Below are 22,910 nucleotides of genomic sequence, written 5' to 3'. Positions count from 1 at the left end.
TGTGGCATGTGGGATCTAATTCCCTGACCAGGGGTCGAACCTGGGCCCCCTGCATTGGGAGTGCAGCATCTTAGCCACTGGACCACCAGTAAAGTCCCTTACTTTACAGTTTGAATTTACTAAAAAGTACCACACAAATTATGAAGTCTGCTTTTAAATGTCACAAAGCATAGACTTTTAAATTGGTGGTGGGAAGAATAAATAATTGTGTTTATGAGGGGAGCATTTCCCAAAGCATGATGGGGATGGTTGTAAGCAGTATGTAGAGAAACATTTTGAGGCTGAAAAGCTTCAAATAGTGATCAAGAGCTTGGATTCTCGAACTGGGTTGCCAGAGTTGAATATGCTCTCTGGCAAATGCCTTAACCTTAGTCTTCTTGTCTGGAAATAAGGATATTAATATAATACTCTACATCTCACAGAGGAGAAGGCAATGGCAACCCACTCCAGTATTCTTGCCTGGAGAATCCCCACGGACAGCAGAGCCTGACGAGCTACAGTCCATGGGGTCGCAAAGAGTTGGACACGACTGAGCAACTAACACACACACACACCCTCACAAGGATTGAATTAAATACATATCCCTTAGGATAGTATATTAACTATTATTAATTTAAGTTTAAAAAGATTAACTTGAAGAAATAAATGAATAAAGCAAATAACAATACAGCTGGTGCCCAAAATAAATGGCCAAAAAGTTACGGAAGCACTATATGACTGTAGTTTGAAAAACTTTGTCTTAAGGCTTCAGATCTCAAACTTTTCAGTTTCAGTACTCCTACACTCTTAAAAGTGTTGAGGACTTAAAGGAGCTTTTTATGTGGGTTATGTATATCAATATTTACTGTATTACAAATTAAGAGTTTAAGAGAACTCTTTTAAATTTATTTAAATGCAACAGTAACAAACCTGTTACATGTTAACATAAAAAATATATTTTTCTGAAATAACAGTTGGAAGAGTAACATTGTTTTACTTTTGAATGGCATTGTTTTATTACACTTTTGCAAATCTTAAGTGTCTGACTTATTAGAAGAGCGCTGGGTTTTCATATTTGCTTCTGTGTTCAGTCTGTCCTGACAGGTTTTTCTTATTGAAACAGATGGATATCTAGACTCACACATCTATATATTTAAGTGGAAAGGGAGGAAGTTTCCATCATCTTTTCAGATAACTGTGTATTCCTCTTTAAACCTCAACAAGAGGTAATTTCTTAAAAGGTTGATTTTAATATAGAATATGAACTCAATGAATTTTCATACTTGGTACACTCAAGAAAGAATGAGAACATAAAAGGCACTGTCTTACTATTAATATGAAAATAGTTTTGACCTTGCTGACTTTCTGAGAGAATCTTGGGGAGGCCCTCAAAACCTGAGACCCTGTACCACACTTTTGAGAACTGCTGCTCTCAGAATGCCATGTTTATTTTCAAGTAGCTTTTATTTTTATCACCAGAAGAGGGCAGAGGAGACCACTTTATAAGCGGCTCTTAAGAAAAAAGGGCCAGTAGCTTTTGTTAATCACTTTCTTTGTGTCCCATGTTTAAGTTCCAAGATCTTATAAAGTCACAGGAAGTTACTTAGAGATTGTTTATTGATCTTAATCATTAGTGGCAACAAGCTATGAAAGCACTCATTTCCTATTTAGGTGTATATTACTTAAAGACAACAGATATTCATGCCAGTGAGTCAGAACACTTGCCCTCAACAGTCTTAGAGAAGTCCTGAAAAATCTTACTCTTATGATTCTCACTACTTTAGTGATTCTCACTAAAATGAATAACGTTTTTAAATGTTATTGTTCCTTTTTCTGTTCATAGAAGTAGTTAATATTACTTATAGTAAAGCTTCAAAAAAAAAGTTAGAGAAGCTAAAAGAAGAAAATTAAAATGACCTTAATCCCACAATCCAGAGATTACATTTTGGAGATATATATATATGTATAATTTGTTTACAAAAATGATCTCATATACTACATACTGTTTTATAACCTTAAAATATATTTTTAGTACAGAAACAACACAAATTCACTCTGAAAAAATTTTAATGAAGCAAAAAAGAAAAATCACCCAAAGTCCTACCATCCAGAGACCATCACTGTTAACACTTTGAAGTATAGCTTTTGAGATCTTTTTCTATGTGTGTACTGAGGCACACACACATATAAGTTTTCATAGTTAGGTGCATCCTGTTCTTTTATCCATCAGTTTTCAGAAAAATAGGTTATTGTCTTAGTCTCCAAATTTAGCCAACAGTGATATTTTTTGGTTTTGTTTTATTATGTAATCATGTTTTTGTATATATATGTTTCAATTTATTGTAGTGATTATTCATGATACTCTTAATTGTTCCATCTGTGGCCTGTGGGAGTCATTCAAGTTAGCTGTTGGACTCTTTGATGTGACCTAGTAGTCTTGATTGCTTCTTTGCTTTAAGACATAAGATATTCAGATTCATCTTATGCATTTCTTGCTCTATGCTTGAAAGCAATTCTTTTTAAGAATAAGTGATATTTAGGGACCATAAGATGGACACTAGTAATATTTATTGCCACTGAGATGTCATTGCTTCCAGACTTTTTCAATGATTAAGAGCCAGGAAATATGTGGATTTTCAGAAAACAGAAAAAAAGCAAATTGAAAGTTCCTACTGATATTCCCAATTAAAATGAAATGTTACAGAGTTTACATTTTTCCTAACATTTCATTAAGAAAAATTTTAAGCTTATAGAAAAGTTGAAGGAATTTTACCATGAAAACTCGTAACCATGACCTAGACTCTTTAACATGTGTTTGTCCACCTAGCCATTCTTCTTTACTGTATTTTATATTTTCATCTGTATATTTCTTTTATCTTACCTGTAAATATTGATTCCTAATAAAATTAATACAGTTATTTACTTACTTTGTATATATATGCATGCAAATATATAGTCACATATTCATATATACTCACACATGCATATAATTTTTTAAAATAACAAGTCCAACATTACTATCATCAACAAACCTACTGTTTCTAAGGGATTTTGTTTGTTTGTTTTTGCCCTCAGGATGTACAAAGTTCTATATTTCAAGTCATTTGAAATAATTATGTGTGGTTATGCTGCTAATTTGGTTTAGAGAAAGAGCTGGAACATTTTTTCTGTAAAAAGCAAGCAGTAAATATTTTGGGCTTTGTGATCCATACTGTCTCTGTTACAGCAATTCACATCTGCCATCATAGCTCGAAAGCAGCCATATGTAATATGTAAATAAATGAGCATGACTATGTTCCAGTAAAACTTTATTTGTGGAAATAGGTGAAGGGCCAGATTTGACCTGTAGCTTGTATTTTGGCGACCTTGGACATAAAGTATAGAATTTTTAGGTTCATTTGTTTTTTATCTTTAGGAATATTCTGAATTTTCTTTTTGATTTTTTTTTTTAAACTATGAAAAACGTGTGTGTGCTCAGTCGTGTCTAGTTCTTTGTGACCCCATGGACTGTAGCCCACCAGGTTTCTCTGTACCTGGAATTTTCCAGGCGAGAGTACTGGAGTGGGTTACTATTTCCTTCTCCAGGGGATCTTCCCGACCCAGGGATTGAACCCATGCATTGGCAGGCGGATTCTTTACTAGTAGCACCACCTTTGAAGCTCATGAGAAACATTCAGTGCTTTAAGAGGAAAACTTCTAAAATTGGATACATTTATCCTTGTCTACTCCCACTGATTATTTTCCATTTCTCTATAGACAGTTCATTGTAGTGAATTTTTAATTTGTTCTTCCACTACTTTTAAAAAATAAAAATAATCTGTGTACCTTCCCATTCTAACACAAAAGTTAGCATACTATATACATTCTTCTATACCTTTTAAAATTCAGTATGCCTTAGAGATAGCTGCATAGTGGTACGTGGAAATCTTCCTCTTTCCCTTTTACAGCTGCATAGTATTCCATTATGTGAATATGCCACTGTTTATTCGTCAGTTCTCTGTGAATGGATATTTGGGTTGTTTTAAGCCTTTTGTTAATATAAAAAAATACTTTTACCAGACTTAGTGGGTTTGGGGTCCTTAGTGAACACACCAGGTGCTTTCTTAAAGTAGAAGCATTTATTACAGGTGACAAGTAAGGAGTCAGGGAAATAGTGTTACCAAGTTCAAACAGTTACTCTTCACTGCTCTACCATGACAGAACAGTAAATCGGGGGACCGGTGTTGGGGCAAGAAATAACAACTTAACCTGGAAAGCCAGCAGACTGAGAAGATGGTGGTACCAGAAAACCATCCTAACCTAGTTAGAATTCAGGCTTCTTTTTTTACTAAAAGGGGATAGGGTGTGGCTTGTTGCAGACTTGGTGCAGTTGTTGATCTAGCCATGATGTTCCTATAAACCTCCAATGGAGAAAAATGTTCAATGGAGAGAAATGTTATTTTTCCTGCAACTTTTTATCTCTGTATAAGTGGAAAAGAGTTACACCTTTAAAGGTCAAACCTAGGAGGTAGAGAAAAGGCTATGGTGTATATTTCAGGTCCTAGGGCACAAAGATTAGAGCTAGAGCAAGAGACCCAATATGGAGTCAGGTTTGTTCCGTGTTAAATACGCCTCAAAGCACTATCTCCCCTAACCACTGGACCAGGGTAGTTTTAAGCCTGGGAGGTATGCATATTCATGAAAGGGCAGGCATGATCAACTGTAAGCATTATAAAGAGGCAGCGGTTACTCTAGGTTGCCCAAAACTGAAGCAAACAGGTGCTTGAGTGTTTGCTTATACTCCAGTGTCTCGTTGGATGTTTTGTAACCTTTTGGAGACAACTGGTGCAATTTAAGGGTTAGCTTCTGCAAGACAAAGCACACTTTGATTCAGCCCCATCCCTTCCCTACTGCTGCATATCTAGCAGTATGGCAATGAGAAGCTTTGTGTGTATGTCAGTTTGCATTTTTGCCTGTGTATCTATCTATAGGATAGACTCTTAAAAGAGGGATTGCTGGGCCAATGGTTAAATGCCTATATAATTTTGTTAGATATTGCCAAATTTCTCTTCTTAGGGAATGTACCATTTTAGTCCCTTACCAGCCATGTATGAAAGTGTGTGTTTCCCCAAAGCACACAATGTGTTATAAAAACATTTGGATTTTAGCCACTTGATAGACGGGAAGTGATATTTCAGTATAGTTTTAATTTACTTTTCTCTTAGGAGCAAGGTTGATCATATGTTCATGTTTAAGAGCAATTTGCATTTCTTTTTCTGTAAACTGTTCATATCTTTTCCCCATGTAGTATTTCATGCTCTGTTCACTTGAGAATATTTTTAGTGAACATGTCATTGAATAATGTTCACCATAGTATAATGGCTTCAAATAATCCATCCGTCATTCATTCATTCATTCAATAAATAACTACTTATTTTGAACAGCTATTGTGTCAGGCAGGCCTTGTTCCAGGCAAGGAGAACACACAGCAGTGAACAAAACAGCAATATCCTTGTCCTCAAGGAATTTTTGTTCTCGTTGGTGGAGAGACGATAATAAGCAAAACAAATGTTACATATAAAATACAGTATGTTAGATACAGGTAGACTATAATTTACTCAACATATATTTCTAATTTTACACTATTATAAATAATGTATTGTTGAACACCCTTTTAGTTGTCATCAGTTGCATCTTTCTTAGAAGATATATTAACTTTAGTTTTGAAATCTATTGTTGTTTGATTTCATTTCTGTTTTCAGCATTTTATTATAACCCACTTTTTTGCATTACATTTTTAGTAGTCATCCTAGAATTACAATATACATCGTAATTTTTCACAATCTGCTTAGAATTTATCTTGTACCACTTCATAGGACACATAAAAACCTTGTAACTGTGAGGGTTCTTTTATAGCCTTCCACCCCTTTTGGCTTTTATGCTATAGTTTTCATGTTTATTGTATCTATATAAGATATAAACCCCATAATACAGTTTTATAGTTTTTACTTTAGACAGTTATATATATTTAAACAAATAAAGAGGAAACAAATGAATCTTTTATATTTAGCCACATATTTACCATTTCTGATGCTTTTCCTTCCTCCTGAAGATCCAGGTTTCCATCTAGTACTGTTTTCCTTCAGCTTGAAGAACTTCCTTTAGCATTTGTTTGTATCCAGATCTGCTGGCAGTCAGTTATCTTAGTTTTTATTGGTCTGAAAATGTCTTCCTTTTTCTTTCATTTTTGAAAGTTACTTTTTATTGGATATAGCATTGAAACTTGATAGGTGGGGTTTTTTTCTCCTGTCATCACATCAGGTGGTGGTGGTGGTTGTTTGTTTGTTTTTTACTCTGTTTAATGTTTTCCATTATCTTTTAAGTCATTGCTTGTGAGTTCACAGTCATTCATAGCATTTATCTCCTATGCTGACTGCTTTTTTCTACTTTCAAGATTTTCTCTCTAATTTTTAATTTATTTATTTTTAATTGGAGGATGATTGCTTTACAGTATTGTGTTGATTTCTGCCCTCTATCAGTGTGATCGTTATCTGATTTCACTGATTGACTATAATATGCCTAGATGTGATATTCTTTCTACTTATCCTGATTGGGCATCACTGAGCTTACTGAATCTGTAAATTTGTTTTTTCACTAAATTTTGGAAAATTTTGATCATTATTTCTTCACATCCTTTTGTGCTTCATTTTCTCTCCTTTTATTCTAGTTACTCTCTATTTTATTACAAATACATCATTTGATGGTGTTCACAGATACTAAGGCTCTGTTTCTATAAAGTCTTTTTTTCTTTGTTGTTCAGATTGGATAATTTCTAGGGGTATGTATATCTTCAAGTTCACTTTTTTGGGGGGGGTCATGTCAAAGCTGTTAAGTCCATCCATTGAGTTTTTTAAAAAATTCAGATATTTTGTTTTTAAATTCTAGTATTTTCATTTGGGTTTTTAAAAAATGCTTGCTACTTTTTTGCTGAGAGTCTGTATTTTGTTCATTCATGAGTATTTTCCATTACGTGCTTGAACAGTTATAAGAGTTGCTTGAAAATCTTTGTCTGCTCAGTCTGACACCTGGGTCATCTCGGATCAGTCTCTATTTGATTGTCTTTCTCTTGAGGTAGATCACATTTTCATGTTTCTTCATCTAGTCTAGGACTTTTGGATTGTATCATTGACATCACGAAGGATATTCTGTTGAAACTCTAGATTCTGTTACAGTCGTCTGGAGAAGATTGATCTTTTTTGGTTTGGTTTTGTTTTAAAGTAGGCTTTTTTTTTTGCGATGCCATATGACATGTGGGATTGTAGTTCCCTGACTCGGGATCAAACCTGGGCCTACGGCAGTGAACGTGCTGAGTCCTAACCACTGGATCACCGGGGAGTTCCCTAAAGTAGGCAGTTCATTTGGCTGATTCATACTCTAAGCTCTGTCTCTTCTGCAATGGGCAGCAGCTCTTTTCACTTCTTTCCATTTTAGCTGAGGTATGTAAAGTTCTTCCCATAGATGCTTAGTGCAAAGATAAGCCACAGATTTAAGCAGTTTGTATTAGATGATTGGATGGCATCACTAACTCGATGGACATGAGTTTGAACAAACTCCGGGAGTTGGTGATGGACAGGGAAGCCTGGCGTGCTGCAGTCCACGGGGTTGCAAAGAGTCGTCGGACATGACTGAATGACTGAACTGAACTGACTGAATGCAGAACTGGGAGCTCTTCCTCTCTGGTTCTATACTTTCTGAGGTTTCTTATTTTCCACCTGCTGTAGTTGCCCTGAATTCTGTGCTTTGGTTCTCAAGTCAGTAAGATGAATTTCTTCTCGTGTTTTTGGTATGCAAAGACCTAATGCCAGACTGAAAAGCAGGAAGCTTCTTCAGTGCTGTTTTTTGCCTCCTGGGTGCCTTCTCTAGTTTCTGTTCCCTTTCATCACCTTCATGCGTCTTCAGATATTTGCTTTTTACTCTTTGTTCAGAGTTGATAGTTATCTGTGAGAGGCTTGGTCTTATAGGAGTTCTAAGGAGATCGTTATTATCACTCTTCATTCATTCTTTTACTCAATCAACTACAGATACTCTTTTGGGGCTTACTTTATGTCAGCTGTGCAAAGCACCCACCAAACAAGAGAGACGTAGTACTCACTGTCATTAAGTTTAAATTCTAATAGAGAAGAAAGAAAGTAAATACCAATAAAATAATTACTGATTATGATAAGTACTATAGAGGAAAGAAATTGGGTGTTATCACAGAGTTAATAGTGTGGGGGGTGGCTTTTAGAGTGGTCAAGGAAGGCCACCTCTGAGGAGATAATATTTAGATTGAGATTCCGGATATCTGTGTCTCAGCATTTCCTCTTTTAGGTGTATATACATCAGGAATGTGTGTACGTGCTTCTACCAAGAGAAATCTATTTTATTTTTTATTTATGTATTTTTAATTTTTGACCATACCACGTGGCATGTGGGAATCTTAGGTTGTTCCCCGGCTAGGGATTGAACCCGTGCTCCAGTATTGGAAACCACTAGACTGCCAAGGAATTCTCAAGAGAAATCTGTTTTAAATATTAAGAGGATCTGATGTGTGAAAAGTAAATTTTGGGGAGAGTGAAAGTAGGGAAGCCAGTCAAGAGGGTTCTGATGTACTTCAGTTTAAAGATGTCAATGGCTTCGACAAAGGTTGTAGTCGTGAGATGGATAAAAATGAATAAATTTGAAAATGATTTAGTAAGCAGAACAGGAAAGACTTGGTGATGGGTTGGATAAAAGAAAAAGGTGGAGATGTTACCAGTTGGTAACCAGGTTAGATTGTACTTAGGAGTGTAAGGTACCTGTAAGAGTCAGTATTTTGTTAAATTTGAAAAGCCTAAGAAATATTCAAGTGGAGATTTCATTCAGCAGTTGGAAATATGTCTCTGAAACTTAGAGTCATTGGCTCTAAGTAGTTGTGGGCCAGGCATGTAAATTTGGAAGCTGTTAGCTTATAGCTCTGGAGAAGGCGATGGCACCCCACTACAGTACTCTTGTCGGGAAAATCCCATGGGTGGAGGAGCCTGGTGGGCTGCAGTCTATGGGGTCGCTAAGAGTCGGACACGACTGAGTGACTTCACTTTCACTTTTCACTTTCATGCATTGGAGAAGGAAATGGCAACCCACTCCAGTGTTCTTGCCTGGAGGATCCCAGGGACGAGGGAGCCTGGTGGGCTGCCGTCTATGGGGTCGCACAGGGTCGGACACGACTGAAACGACTTAGCAGCAGCAGCAGCGGCTTATAGCTCATTTTAAAAGACCTAGGCCTGAATAAGACTGTCAAGGAAGATAATCCAGAGTTCAGGACAAGCTTTGGAGCACTTTGATATCTGGTAGAGGAAAAGAGCCAGTAGAGGAGACATTTCGAGATGGCCGTTGAGGTAGGAGGAAAAAAACCAGGACAGGGTGCTTGCTGCCCCAGAACCTAAGAGAGGAGCGTTTCAAGGAGGGAGTCAGCAAGGATGTCTTTCACCAGCAGAGGGCAGTAAAGACCATTTGGGGAGAGTTCAGGAAAAATTGAGACTAGATATTAGGGAGTGTGTGTGATTGAATTAATTTCTTTGCATTCCATGTCCATATTCTGTGATCTGCCTCACTGGTTGTAATTTTATGATGGAAAGGACTTTGTTTTCTTCAGTGCCTTATCCCTGGGATCTAGAACAGCTTGAATAAGCCTTCTGTGGTAAATGTTTACCTTTTTAGATTTCTGTTCTCGCTATAGTTTCAGCCCAGTAAGTTGATTAAGATCTGGCCTCTTGGTTCTGGGGCAGCAAGCACCCTGTCCCCTCAGCACGTGTGGGGAATGGAAACAAACTCCATGAAGTATTAGGTTGGCCAAAAAGTTCTCTCAGGTCTTTCCATAGGATGCTATCAAAAACCCAAATGAATTTTTTGGCTAACCCAATATAATGTGTTATGTACATAATTCTAACTACATGCAAAGTGCTGTGGTAAGGCAGGAAATGTGGTCTTGAATTCTGCCTTGGCTGGGGAGGCCCAGTTGGGGGCCCTCTTTCTAGAAGTATGACATCTGAGTCAGGCTTCAGAAGATGAACTGGAGTGGGCAAGGCATTCCTCATGGAGGGAAGCACAATTTGTTTTCCATGTATGTAATTTGATTGATTTTTCTTCAGAAGGATCAGGCTCAAATTCACTGCAGATCACGAAACATGATATCCTGTTGGCTACTTTAAAATCTAACCTGTCTGCTTTGGAGGACAAGTTTCTGAAAGATCCTCACTGGAAGATACTGAAACTCCTACGGGATGAAATTGCTAATGAGGCAGAATGGCCGCAAGACTCTGTGGATGTCACCTGGCGTTTTACCTCCCAGACCTTACTGCTGCTGCTGTGCTTGAAGGAAACCATGCTCCGCCTGGCAGCTGATTTCAATCCAGGTAAACCCAACCCGAAGACTCCAGAAACTGCTCCTGCCCTGAGCCCGGACACGCTTAGCATCTCCCAGCAAAAGACTGTCCAGTCGGTTTTGCAGTTTGTAGTGACCTTGGGTGTCTGCCCCTATCTCGCGCCCGGCGTTGGAGTCCCTCTGAGATTCAGGACTGAGTTTGGGGCCGTCGTTCAGGACGTGGTGTGTCTCAGTGCTGCTCCCAGCGCAACCCGGAGGCTGTACACAAGCTGCAGGGCCCTCCTCAGTGTTGCTCAGCACGCGTCTCTGGGGAGCCTGGTTTTCTGCCGCCATTTGGGGGATATCGCAGCAGGTCTGTGCCAGCTGGGGTTCTGCCCAAGCAAGAGATCATCACTAAGTCCTGAGGAAGAGGTAAGCATCCGTGGGGAGAGAGAGAATGTGTGAGAATCTCTGTGTGTCCTTGTATGTGGTTGCTATAAGAGATCATCTCAGTTCTTTGGAAAAGTGCTGATGGAAAGACCTAGAATTTTTATTAAATGCCTAAGCATCTCTGGTGGATAGATGAATCTTTTTAGGGGGTTGGATCTTTCATTTATTAAATACAAATCCTTTCACTCCTGCAGAGTCCATTTCACCTGTTCCCTTCTTTCCATTTTTTGAAACAGCTGTTGTAAGCTATTTCTTTGAATCTCTGTTTCTTTCCAACTTTGTAAAATGTGTTTATTAATGCCTGCCTTGAGAAAAAAAACAATACCCACCTTAGAAGGTGGCTGTGAGGAATAAGGATAATGTGTGTAAGTTACCTGGCCCAATACCCAGCAGTGCTCACCAAAAAGTTACTACTAATAATATTAATATTAAACTGTTTACGCCTCCTTCATTAAGTTCTTGGGAAGATTAAGTGAGATGAAGTATGCAAGCACTGGGTTCCCTCCACAATCCAGTCAATGTTGGTTGTTAGGTGTTGAGGGTACAGGCAAGTGTTTTGTTGACAGTCAGTAAGGATTTGAGCGTCTGGATGATAAAGTGATGTGAAGGATACGAAAGCATTAGATGTGGCCCTTTTCTCCAACAGCTCACACAGTCACTGGGGAGACAAGACTCACAAGTGCAACATAACAGGGACCACTGCTTCCCCATGAGAGCACTGCCAGCCTTAGCACAGGAACCTAAACAGAAGACACTGTTAAGGTATAAATGTAACCAGGGTCACATACGGTGTAATTCCTTCGCTCCTGCATCCAGATTTTATCATGTCCACTCACCTCATCTTTCTGTCAGCCTTTCTGTGTCACCTTCCAACTTGTTCCTTTTCTGTTTGTTCTCCCTGTGCTCACAAAAGAAAATAAAACAGAAAACATTTAAAAGACATCGTCACCCGAGTAGTCACATGAAATTATGGTCTCCTCCAGTGCCCTTATGTTTTGCGGAGCAGAGCTCTGTGCTCTTTACAACAGGGTGTGCGTCTTGACAGCTCCATCAGTGCCTGCTACCTGCACTTCCTTGAGATGAGGGGTTGGAGCAGGTCTTATGACTATTGTTTGAGGTAAGCAGTACCCAGAGGTCTCAGGCAGAAGAGAGAAAAGAAAAGGGAAACACAGAAAGGACCAAGTGATGGGGTGGAAGGAGAAGGGGAGATATGGTGGGTGGACCGTGTGAAGCTGGACAAGTTCCGCAACAGCTCCTGCTCTGATCAGCATCTGCATCACGGTTTACTAAATCATACCGAGCAGGATTCTGAGTCTTGACTGTGAAGCTCCCAAAGCGGGTCAGTCTGTCGTGGCTTGGAGCAGGGACCCAATTAAACAGCACCCTCTTCGCTGCCCAGATTCTGAATGAATGAAAAGATAGTTAACAGAGTAAGAGATGACAAATCAGAATGTCACCTTTATTACTCATCAAGGCAGAGCTGGAAGGTCTATAGAGAGAGACCCATGGGTCTCCTAACAGTGCATTCCACAACGAGATGCACTTCTCACCCAGTTTTAAAGGGTGCTAGAAAACCGCAGCTCCTTCTGCCCCATTGCAGAGGACATGGCCCTGAAAAATCTGTGGCACAGAAGAGCAGAACAGACTGTGCGCTCACGCCCAAGGGACTGAAGAGCGAGCTGTGTGTGCCAGAACTCAGCAATCAAATGAGTGGATGCAGTCTCCTGCCCAGAAGTGGGTGAGGGAATGGAGAGGGGGCCAGGCGTGTTTCCTTATTATAGCTTCCTCTGAATGGAAGGAAACCAAGAGGCAAAAGAATTAAAAAGGGTAACCAGCAAGGACCTACTATATAGCACATGGAACTCTTCTCAATGTTATGTGGCAACCTGAGTGGGAGGGGAGTTTGAGAGAGAATGGATGCGTGTATATAAATGGCTGAGTCCCTTTGCTGTCCACCTGACATTATCACTGCGTTGTTAATTGACTATACCCCAATACGAAATAAAAAGTTAAAAAAAAAGGGGCAAAAGAAGTTGGCCTCCTGCTCCCCTCACAAGCATCTTTGTTCACTGTTGCAGAGCACTATCTTCTATTGCTTGTCTGGTTTGTATCTCACAGAAGCCAAGGACGTGTTTCTTTTAGGTGTTAACTGAAGAAGAAAGAGCCCTATCGAGGAAGGCCCTAAGAGACATCTTGGATCAGGTGTATCAGCCATTAGCAGTCCGAGAATTACTTATCCTCCAGGGAGGACCGCCCCAGGTATGCACACCTGGGGGATTCTTGTGGGTGAAGCTTTAATGATAGAGTTTAGCGTATTGTCTTCTTCCGTGGTAGCTCAGCAGTAAAGAATTTGCCTGCGATGCAGGAGACTCAAGTTTGATCCCTGGGTGGGGAATATCCCCTGAAGAAGGAAATGGCAACCCACCCCAGTGTTCTTGCCTGGGAAATGCCATGGACAGAGGAGCCTGGCTGGCTACAGTCTGTGGGGTTGCAAAGAGTTGGACACGACTGAGTGACTAAGCAACTGTCTTCTCCTGGAAGTTAGTCTAATTGAATCCTGTTTCATCTTTTAGATTGTTAAATGGTATTTGCCAAACTAAATTACACCAACCTCTGGGATAATTTTAAGGAATTTTTCTTTTAATGAGAAATGGACACTTTTCCTGATAATATTGTGGTGATTTTTTAGGACTTATGACAAAAATATATTTTATTCATTCTCAAACTGGGTCTTTTTAAAAAAATACTGTTTGACAGTATTCTTCTGGCAAAAGTAGAATGGAGTATTCTTATTCTTTGGAGTATTTGAAGTCAAGGAATTAAAACTAGAGTAAAAACGTAATAGTATATATTCTGCTCAGCATAATATAGTTTCTTTTTTCCTTAAAAATAATTATTTATCCAAAATTATTCAATTTGGTGATGTAGCTGGAATTATCTATTTTCTTTTAGTACCTAAATTTTAGTTACGAGTTTAGATGAGTAAAGTATGAAGGTCCAAAGGATGGGACTTCCCTGGTGGTCTAGGGATTAAAACCTTGTGCTCTGAATGCAGAGGGTCTGGATTCAATCCCTGGGCAGGGAACGAGATCCCACATGCTGCAACTAAGGCCTGTTTCAGCCAAATACATAAATATGTGTTTTTTTTAAAAAAAGCATGAAGGTTCCAAATAGTTAACTGTAGGACCAGCTGAAGCTGACTACAAAGACATCTCCTTGCTGAAGTCATTTTCATCTCATCCCTCAAATATTACTGGAGCCTCATATTGGGACCCTGTTGCTCATGCCCTGCTTCTCTGAGTGAGTCCACAGTTTGCCAGATGAAATAAAATACATTATAAGGACATGGTGGAAAGCAGAGGCCCAGGAGTTAGGCACACTGGAATTCAACCCCAGTGTGCAGTTGTTTGAATTAGTAAGCCTTTCCATCCCTCACTTTCCTTACCCATAAAATGGGGATGACAAAAGCACCTTCCTGATGAAGTCCCTTTTGAGATTGTTTGTGGGGTACTTAACACAGTGCATGGCACATCAACCCCCACAGATTTCTTTAATTATTAATGATTGGAAAAGAGAGAACAGGCTAGTGTGGGGTTAAATGTTTCCTTCACTGAGTTTTATGATCACACAGTTAAACACAATGAATGACCACACTCTAATTTGCACTCCAGCCCAAAATAAGGGACAGCAAGACTGTTTTGTTGATGGTGGTGCTGCAGAACTCTCAAAAAGGAGTTCTTGAGGAAATCTAACTCTTCCTAAAGCTGCTATGTCAAAAGGAATCAGAGTAGCTACGACCTCAGAGGCCAGGACAGGAGTGCCCTTTCACTGCTGGGACTCTCCTCTTAGTGGTGAGTCTTCTTTGGAAGCTGCATTTGATTGGAAGGACTGCATTCAGATTGGTTACATGGGTCTTGTGTTCCTCAAGTCTGTATTTTATTCACAAACATATTTGTGTATTTCTGGGTTTGAAATTTCACTTGATATTTTTTGAAGCAGTTTCATTGTATTTTTACTTCCTTAAAATTAAAAGTGAGGCCAAAGAAGGTTTTATAAATGTTCACAAAGATTTTTTTTTTTCTTTATAAAGATTTTTTTTTTTTTTTTTTGCCATGATGGCTTTGCAGGATCTAAGTTCTTCAACCTGGGATTGAACCCAGGCCATGGCAGCGAAAATCGAAGGAATCCTAACAACTGGGCCACCAGGGAACTCTCCCCTCCCCTTTTTTTTAAAAGAAAAAAATTTGCCCTTTTGAAGTCTGTATAGCGTACTGTTAATTATCAGTCTGACTCAGTGTATTTGTATATTTTTAATTTCTGTAAATCCTATCTGAAAAACAAACAAAAAAATCCTACCCATTACGCTGACATGCATTCACACATTTCCCTTCGTTTTTCAGTCCTGCTCAGAAGGGAAGATGCAAGTTAGGTGTCGGGCCCCAGCATGGCTCCGGCGTCTGTGTGGGCAGCTCCTCTCTGAAAGGTTGATGAGACCCAGCGGTGTTCAGGCAGTAGTCCGGGGCGTTTTGGAAGGAGCAGGTGGTAAGAAGAGACATTTGTTATTTCAGCATCCAGTTTTCTTTATTGGTCTCTAGCCTTTGACTGTAAAACCTGATGGAGACTAGACTTTGTTTGTGCCTTTGTGGGGCATGAGAAGTTAAACTTTAATGAACTCCTTTTCCCAAAAAAACTCATTTTCTTGCTATTTTCCCCCAAAACAGTTGTGATACACTGCTCACGTTGCATAATATTGTCAGCTGTTTCAAATAAGTTATAATATCAGAGGAAAACATTGTACAGAAAATTTAAGTAAACGGTATAGAAACCAAGAAATTCTCTGTGAAAAGGCCAGAGGTCCTAAGAGTACTTCACCTCAGGACTTAAAATACAAAAGCATTCTCCTCAAGCTTGAGATACCCAAGAGATAAAAGCTTTGGAATGAAATTTTAGATTTGTTTCCAGTTATACTCTCTTGGTCCTCATTAAGAGAAGAAATGTTAATTATCATACTAAGTATGGTAGTAGTTTTTAATTTATATTTTTTGACTTTTAAACAAAATTATATATGCACATAGTTTAAAGAATCAATAGGTCTATAATGCTTTTAGAGAAAAATAGCAGTTCTTAGCGGCTTTCCACTCCATTTCCCATCCCCAGAAGCAACCACTTGGAACATTTTGAGCAGGTGACTTCTGATATTTTTTCTAACCATAATCCTTATATTAAAAAATATTTCACTGAAATGGATGTGCCTGGTAATTTTTGAATAGATAGCGGGCATTTTAATTTCACACTGCTGGATGCTCTATTTTGTTGTGTTCCTTTGTTGGGCTTTGTGCTAGGATGCAGTTAATTTTCTTGGTATCAGTTTGAGTCCTTCAGTTCTTTTTTTTTTTTGAGTCCTTCAGTTCTGGCTCTTAAACCTTGTTACTGTGGGTGGATAACAGCCTTTAACTTAAGGTAATTTGGCACCAATACTAAGGTGATACATTTCTGGGATTTTACTTGATTCTGTATGTATTAAGAGGCTTTCCATGGTCACTGGTAGGAACACTAATTATTCCAAGCCCTGCATGAACTCTGGGGATTGTTCTCCCTACTCCTTTCTGGTATTTCTTGCCTTGGGTTTCTCTCTCTCTGTCGCTCTCCCTCTCTCTCAACACACATACACCATACTCTGCTGAAGACTTGAGAGAGGATTCCTCTGCTGATCTCTGGAGTTCCCTCTCTGCTCTTTTACCCTGAAAGCTCTAGCTGTGTTGACATCCCTGAATTCTGAACTGTGTTTCTTCTTTAATTCAGCAGTGTAGCAGGCTTCATTGGATTCTTCTTTACCTGTGGTGTGGCCTCAAAACTCTCTAGGGACTTGCCTTGGCGGTCCAATGGTTAAGACTCCATGCTCCCAGTGCAGGGGCACTGGTTCACCCTGAGTTGCTACATGTCTCGTAGTATGGACCAAAAAAAAAAAAAAATCCTCTCTCAAGGTAGTAGGCTAGGGTATTCATGGGGCTCACCTTGTTTGCTTCCCTTCTCTTAGGAACCAGTGTCTTGGGCTGCTTTTGTCTGATACCTGTTACTCCCTAACTCTAGTTTAAGGCAGTTTGAATGACATGATGCATATAAAGAGACAGAATAATAGAAATATTAATCATTTAAAACATGTCAGTAATAAGCACAAAGAAGAAACTAGTGTTCAGATAATATGCATACTCTAATTACAATGGTTAAGTGCTATTTTTTCCTCTGAACTTGCCAGAGACCAACATCAAAATGAAAGTACGAGGAGGTAGTTTATCTTACAGAAGAAATTAGTGACTTTCAATAGGGAAAAAAAATAGTTTCTCCTCTAATTTAAGGACCTTATGTGGTGAGGTGCTATGAATTTTTGACATCTGTATCCATTGCTGACAGCTGGGGCGGCTGGAGGGAGTGATGCTGAGGCCACAGCTGCGGACTGGAAGAAGTGTGACTTGATTGCAAAGATTTTAGCTTCTTGTCCTCAGCAGTCTCTTTCACCAGAGGATTATTATAGAGATATCTGCCCCCAGGTAAATCATATTTCTTTTGTCTGTTTGAGGATTATCTGCTTATTTATAGAAAGAGAACTTTTAATGTTCACCTAATATTGAGTTAGGGGCTTTCCCAGTGGCTCAGCGGTAAAGAATATGCCCGCAGTGCTGGAGATTCGGGTTTGATCCCTGGGTGGGGAAGATGCCCTTGGAGAAGGAAATGGCAACCCACTCTAGTATTCTTGCCTGGAAAATCCTGTCTGTCCATGGTGTTGCAAAGAGTTGGATACGACTTAGTGACTAAACAACAACAGTATTGAGTTAATATAATGTTTACTATTCAGTGAAAGACTTTCTTAATAACATTAAAAACCTGTGGGAGAGACTCATCTGTTAGGCTTCCCTGGTGGCTCAGCTGGTAAAGAATCCCCCTGCAGTGCAGGAGACCCTGGTTCAATTCCTGGGTTGGGAAGATCCCCTGGAGAAGGGATAGGCTACCCATTCTAGTAATCTTGGGCCTCCCCCCTGGCTCAGCTGGTAAAGAATCTGCCTGCAGTGCGGGAGACCTGGGTTTAATCCCTGGGTTGGGACAATCCCCTGGAGAAGGGAAAGGCTACCCCCTCCAGTATCCTGGCCTAGAGAATTCCATGGACTGTATCAGTGGGGTTGCAAACAGTCAGACACGACTGAGTGACTTTCACTTTCATCATTAGTAACTGACTAGCTTGCCCTTAAAACTGGAACATGAAACTATAGTTTTGTCATATTTATTATCTTTTTTGTGTTTTTAATTATTTTTTAAAAAATATGTAATAAATAAAAAAGGTAGATTAGCATGGTATACAATTTTTAAAAGCACAGAAGAGTAAGTGGAAAAATAAGTCTCTCTCCTGTCTCTGTACCAATTTCTTATTTATTTTGCAGAGACAATCTGTGAATAATGTGTATACAATTATATATGTATGTATTTGTTTTTATATTCTAATTTTTACCCAAATGATAATATGCTGCCCACACTATTTTTCAGTTTTGCTTTTTTCACTTAACAATGTACCTTGGAGATCATTTCATGTTAAGCTGTCTCATTCTTTTTCTTGGGTGCATAGTATGTCATCATATTATGTACCATGATTTATTTAACGAGCTTCCTATTAATGAACATTTAAATTGTTTCCATTGTTTTGCTGTTACAATGCTCCAGTTAATAGGGAAAATTTTTAGAATTGAAATGATTGGCTTAAAAAGTATATGTATTTAAATTTTTGATTGATATTATATATGTATTTGTTTTCCCACACCTTTGCCTACACAGTGTGTTACAAAACTTTTCTTTGTTAATCTGATAGGTGAAAATGTGGAAGGAGTGTTCTTAGTTACCTCTCCACATGCTTTTAGATGTAAGATATGCCTTTTGGAGTACAGTGTAAAGAAAGTCATTCAGCTGTTATGCTGGTCTTCAGGTTCTCATGGGGAAGCATGCATGGGAACAAATATCGTGATGTAAAATCTTACACTGGAAGATACTAAGTAGAAAATATCTTACAGGATAAAGTTATTTGCAATGATGGGTAAACATTTTCTAAAACTAGTAGCTATAATGTTGGCACTTAAGGAAATGAGACAATCAAGTCATAGGTTTTAGTCTTGCTGAGCCTGTTTTTGGCAGCATCACAGATCACATACAGTTTTGGGACAGCGGATTCTCCTGTCTACAAAACGTTTGAGTCACTTTTAAGCCAGGAACAGAATGCACTTTTCTGTTGGGTACTTAGACTCAAACATGAGAGATCAGTGGTTTGTTTGTTTGGTTTTTGTCTTTTAATGTTTATTTTTTGAGAATAAAGTAGACCCTTGGTCAGATCTGACAAGCTCTTCAGATTCTGAATATATTTATATGCCTTTACCCTGTAATTGCTATTTATCATAGCAAAATTTTGGGGGAAAGCTGAATATCTGGAAATAATATTTTTGAGGAATTTATAACAATATGAGGAGGTTTCAGCAATACACAAAATTGAATATTAAGTACGGTCTCAAATGAAAAGAGGAAAGAATTATACAGGGAACATATTGGAAAAAATACACCAAAAGTGTTTATAGTAATTTGGAATTTTTTTTCTTAAAAATTATTTTCCAGATTTTCTACAAATTACACATATTTTATAAATCTGATAAAATTGTTTAATAAAAACATAGCTCCTTCAGTTCTCATACCCTTTGGTGCTGGGTTGTTAAATTGATTAAAAAAAACAAACAGTTCTGTTGGATCAGTGTTACTGCAGTGAATTTATTTCTTGGTGTAAAGAAATTAATGTGAAATGTGTTCTTTTCTTAGTTGTTGTAGTGCTTCTTGCAAAGACTCTGGTATTTACCTTATGGAATTTTTCTTTTAGATTTTGGATTTATTTCACTTTCAAGATAAATTGGCAGCACGACAATTTCAGAGAGTTGCCACCACAGCCTTTTTAACTATGTCAAGAGAACAGCCACAACTGGCAGCCAAGTACTTACTTCAGCCCGTGTTAGCTCCTCTTCATCGATGTTTAAATACAGCAGGTAAACAAGGAACCTTGTCTAGTGGTTTGGGGTCCCTCTAAAGGACCTTGTTCTGTGTTTTGGATTTAAATGACTTAAGTCTATGTAGTTCAGTGTCTTTTGTTTTTTTCTCCTCAACTTTTTATTTTGAAAAATCCACTCATGGAAGTTCTAAGAAGAATACATTGTCTCATCCCTATATACTTCACATAATTAACATTTTGGCATGTTCACTTTCTCTTTCTCTCTTCCTACATATATACATATTTTTTTTCCTGAAGCATTTGAGAGTTAGTTGCAGACATCCTCAAATATATAGACTTTATTCAGATTTCTTATTTGTCCGAAGAATTTCCTTTATATCTGTTTTTTAAAAATTACATTGCATTTACTTGTTACATTAATTCTTTAATGTAGAATAGATCCCTAATGGTCTTTACTCTGACACTTTGGAAGCCCAGGTTATAGACCATTCTTCAGTTTGTATTTGTCTGATTGTTTCCTCGTGATTAGATCCAGGTTAAACATTTTGGCAGGAATACTGTATACAATTTTATTTTTCAGTCCATCAGATTATGGACACATGTCATCAGTTTATTCCATTAGTGAAGTTAAATGTGATTATTTGATTAAGGTGGTAGCAACCAGATTTCTCCACTGTAAAAATACCTTCCTCCCTTTTTAATTAATAATGATCTATGAGATGGTCGACATAGGAGACCGTGTGAATATCCTGTCTCCAAGCAGTTCTTCATATTGTGGTTTGGTATCCCCTGATAATTTTTGCCAGTAAAATGGTGATGTTCTTTTTTTTCTTTTTAATTGTTTCTATTTTGCTAGTTGTTATTCTTCTGTAAGGAAGAGCTTTTGTTTTCTCCTTGCCTCATCTCTTTAAAAACAGATTCAGTGGATGACTGAATATTCCTATATTCATTTTGATGCTCAGATTTTCCCAGATTTGGCCAGAGAGTTTAAGTGTATTTGTTTTTTATTTTTATTGGAAGATAATTACTTTACAGTGCTGTGTTGGTTTCTACCCTACAACAACAAGAATCAGTCATAACTGTATATATACCTCCTCTCCCTCTTGAGCCTCCCTCCCATGTGTTTTAATATCTTTTAACCACTTCCCTCTGTATATTTTCATGCTTTATTGAGGTTAGTGCTAGGATACAGAGTATCATTTCAGCATTTTTAGTGAGTTTTTTAAAAAAACAAAACCTTTCCATAGTAGTATTTTCTGAGGTTAAAAATAAAGAGAAAAATTTATGTGTGGTTAAGCCCAGTTTAGTTCTGTGTAGACTTTTTATAGAAGTCATTTATAGTATAAGTGTTTCTGAATCTGTGTAGAGGGGTTTAAGTTCAGTTCAGTTGCTCAGTCGTGTCTGACTCTTTGCGACCCCATGGACTGCAGCACACCAGGCCTCCCTGTCCATCATCAACTCCTGGTGTTTACTCAAACTCATGTCCGTTGAGTCGGTGATGCCATCCAAACATCTCATCCTCTGTCATCCCCTTCTCCTCCCGCCTTCAATCTTTCCCAGCATCAGGGTCTTTTCAAATGAGTCAGTTCTTTTGCATCAGATGGCCAAAGTATTGGAGTTTCAGCTCCATCATCAGTCCTTCCAGTGAATATTCAGTGGGTGAGGATAAAGAAAGCCTAATTCTTGTGCTTGTAAAGCTTCACCAAATTGAGCTTTGGTGAAGTGGAACTTGTGATTATTCAAACACGATAAACATGATATTTGAATAAATAATTAAAATTCCTTTATGTATTTAATAGAAATCTAGTCTGGGATTAGTGTATTCCTCAAAAAATGACTCAAAAAATGAAGTATTATTTCTATTGGCACTCGTCATCAAGGCCTAGGACTTCATTTATATGTAATTTCATGTGAGACCATACCTCATTCCTAATCTGTTTCTCTTCTTGCCTGTGACTGACCAGGTATTTCCTTTAGTCTGGAGCAGTTGTTCTCAGTGTGTGGTCCCAAGACCAGAAGCAGCAGCATCACCTGGGAATTGATAAGAAATACAACTTGCTGGGCTCTGCCTCAGACCTACAGAGTTAGAAACTCTGATGTTGCGCCCAGCACTGTTTTGACTGGCCCACTAGGTAATTCAAGTGTGTGTTCTAGTTTGAGCCCTGGGCTAGAGCACTAGGGCTTCCCAGGTAGTGCAGTGGTAAAGAATCTGCCTGGAGTGCAGGAGACCTGGGTTCAATCCCTGGGTTGGAAAGATCCCTTGGGGAAGGGAATGGCGACCCACTCCAGTACAGAGGAGCCTGGCGGGCTATAGTCCACGGGGTCACAAAAGTCAGACATGACTGAGTGACTGACACTACGGCTAGAGCACTATGCTTGGGAGGCCTAGATTCAGTCCAGTTGTGGGCCAGTTATCTTTGTCCTGGGCCTTATTCATTCATTCAAAGAATATTTATTGGGCATCTCTTTACCTGGCATTCTTACACGTTAGGTTACATCTGTAATGCCAGCTACATGTTTTGCATATAACATCTGTTGATAACAAAAAGGACTGAGTGAGAATATGACTGTTCTTACACGTAAACCCCATCATTGCCACTGGAAAACAGTTTAACGTATACGCTTTCTTATTTTGTTTTTCATATTGCAGCATATTTTTTAGGGATATGTAGCAAGTATGATGAATTACCATATTTTATCAATTCCAAGATGCACTTTTTTCTCATATTAAGAAAACTTTTATTTTGGAAATCTCTTTCACATTGTAGTAACTCTGATATCTGGATGTGTCTCACTGTCATTGTTGGCCAGGTAGCAACTGTGGTATTGTGTATGTCTGCAAGTGAGTGTTAAAACTTGTAGAATGGATGTCAGTGACTTTGAAGAAAATTGTGATGACAGTAATAAAACCAAGGGCTCTTGAGGATATCACATCACTGCACTCTGTGGCTCAGAGGTCAATATATTATGGCACAACACAGATACCAAAAATGTTTCAGAAGAGTTGGACACTAATTAATGTGAAGTTTTAATTCTTTATCCTGTTTATTCCAATTATTTAGCTTTTATCAGGAATGATGGGGACTTCCCCTG

At 38.5% G+C, this 22,910-nt stretch overlaps 1 protein-coding gene across 2 annotated transcripts in view; it reads left to right on the top strand.

Annotated features, from left to right (window-relative positions):
• TANGO6 (transport and golgi organization 6 homolog) overlaps positions 1 to 22,910 on the top strand; it is a 177,277-nt gene that overhangs the window by 3,133 nt on the left and 151,234 nt on the right. The window contains exons 2-6 of one of the 2 annotated variants that reach the window (XM_040253254.1): positions 10,128 to 10,771; positions 12,932 to 13,048; positions 15,190 to 15,331; positions 17,201 to 17,337; positions 19,692 to 19,854. In XM_040253254.1, coding sequence (XP_040109188.1) covers positions 10,128 to 10,771; positions 12,932 to 13,048; positions 15,190 to 15,331; positions 17,201 to 17,337; positions 19,692 to 19,854 — 1,203 coding nt within the window. The remainder of the gene's footprint in view (positions 1 to 10,127; positions 10,772 to 12,931; positions 13,049 to 15,189; positions 15,332 to 17,200; positions 17,338 to 19,691; positions 19,855 to 22,910) is intronic. The other variant, XM_040253255.1, reaches the window with a different exon arrangement.

The sequence above is a fragment of the Oryx dammah genome, unplaced genomic scaffold (genome assembly GCF_014754425.2).
Source record: "Oryx dammah isolate SB20612 unplaced genomic scaffold, SCBI_Odam_1.1 HiC_scaffold_13, whole genome shotgun sequence".
NCBI classification, from domain to species: Eukaryota; Metazoa; Chordata; class Mammalia; order Artiodactyla; family Bovidae; genus Oryx; species Oryx dammah.
The sequence above is the reverse complement of the archived record's forward strand: the minus strand, read 5'-3'. Positions and strand labels throughout refer to the sequence as shown.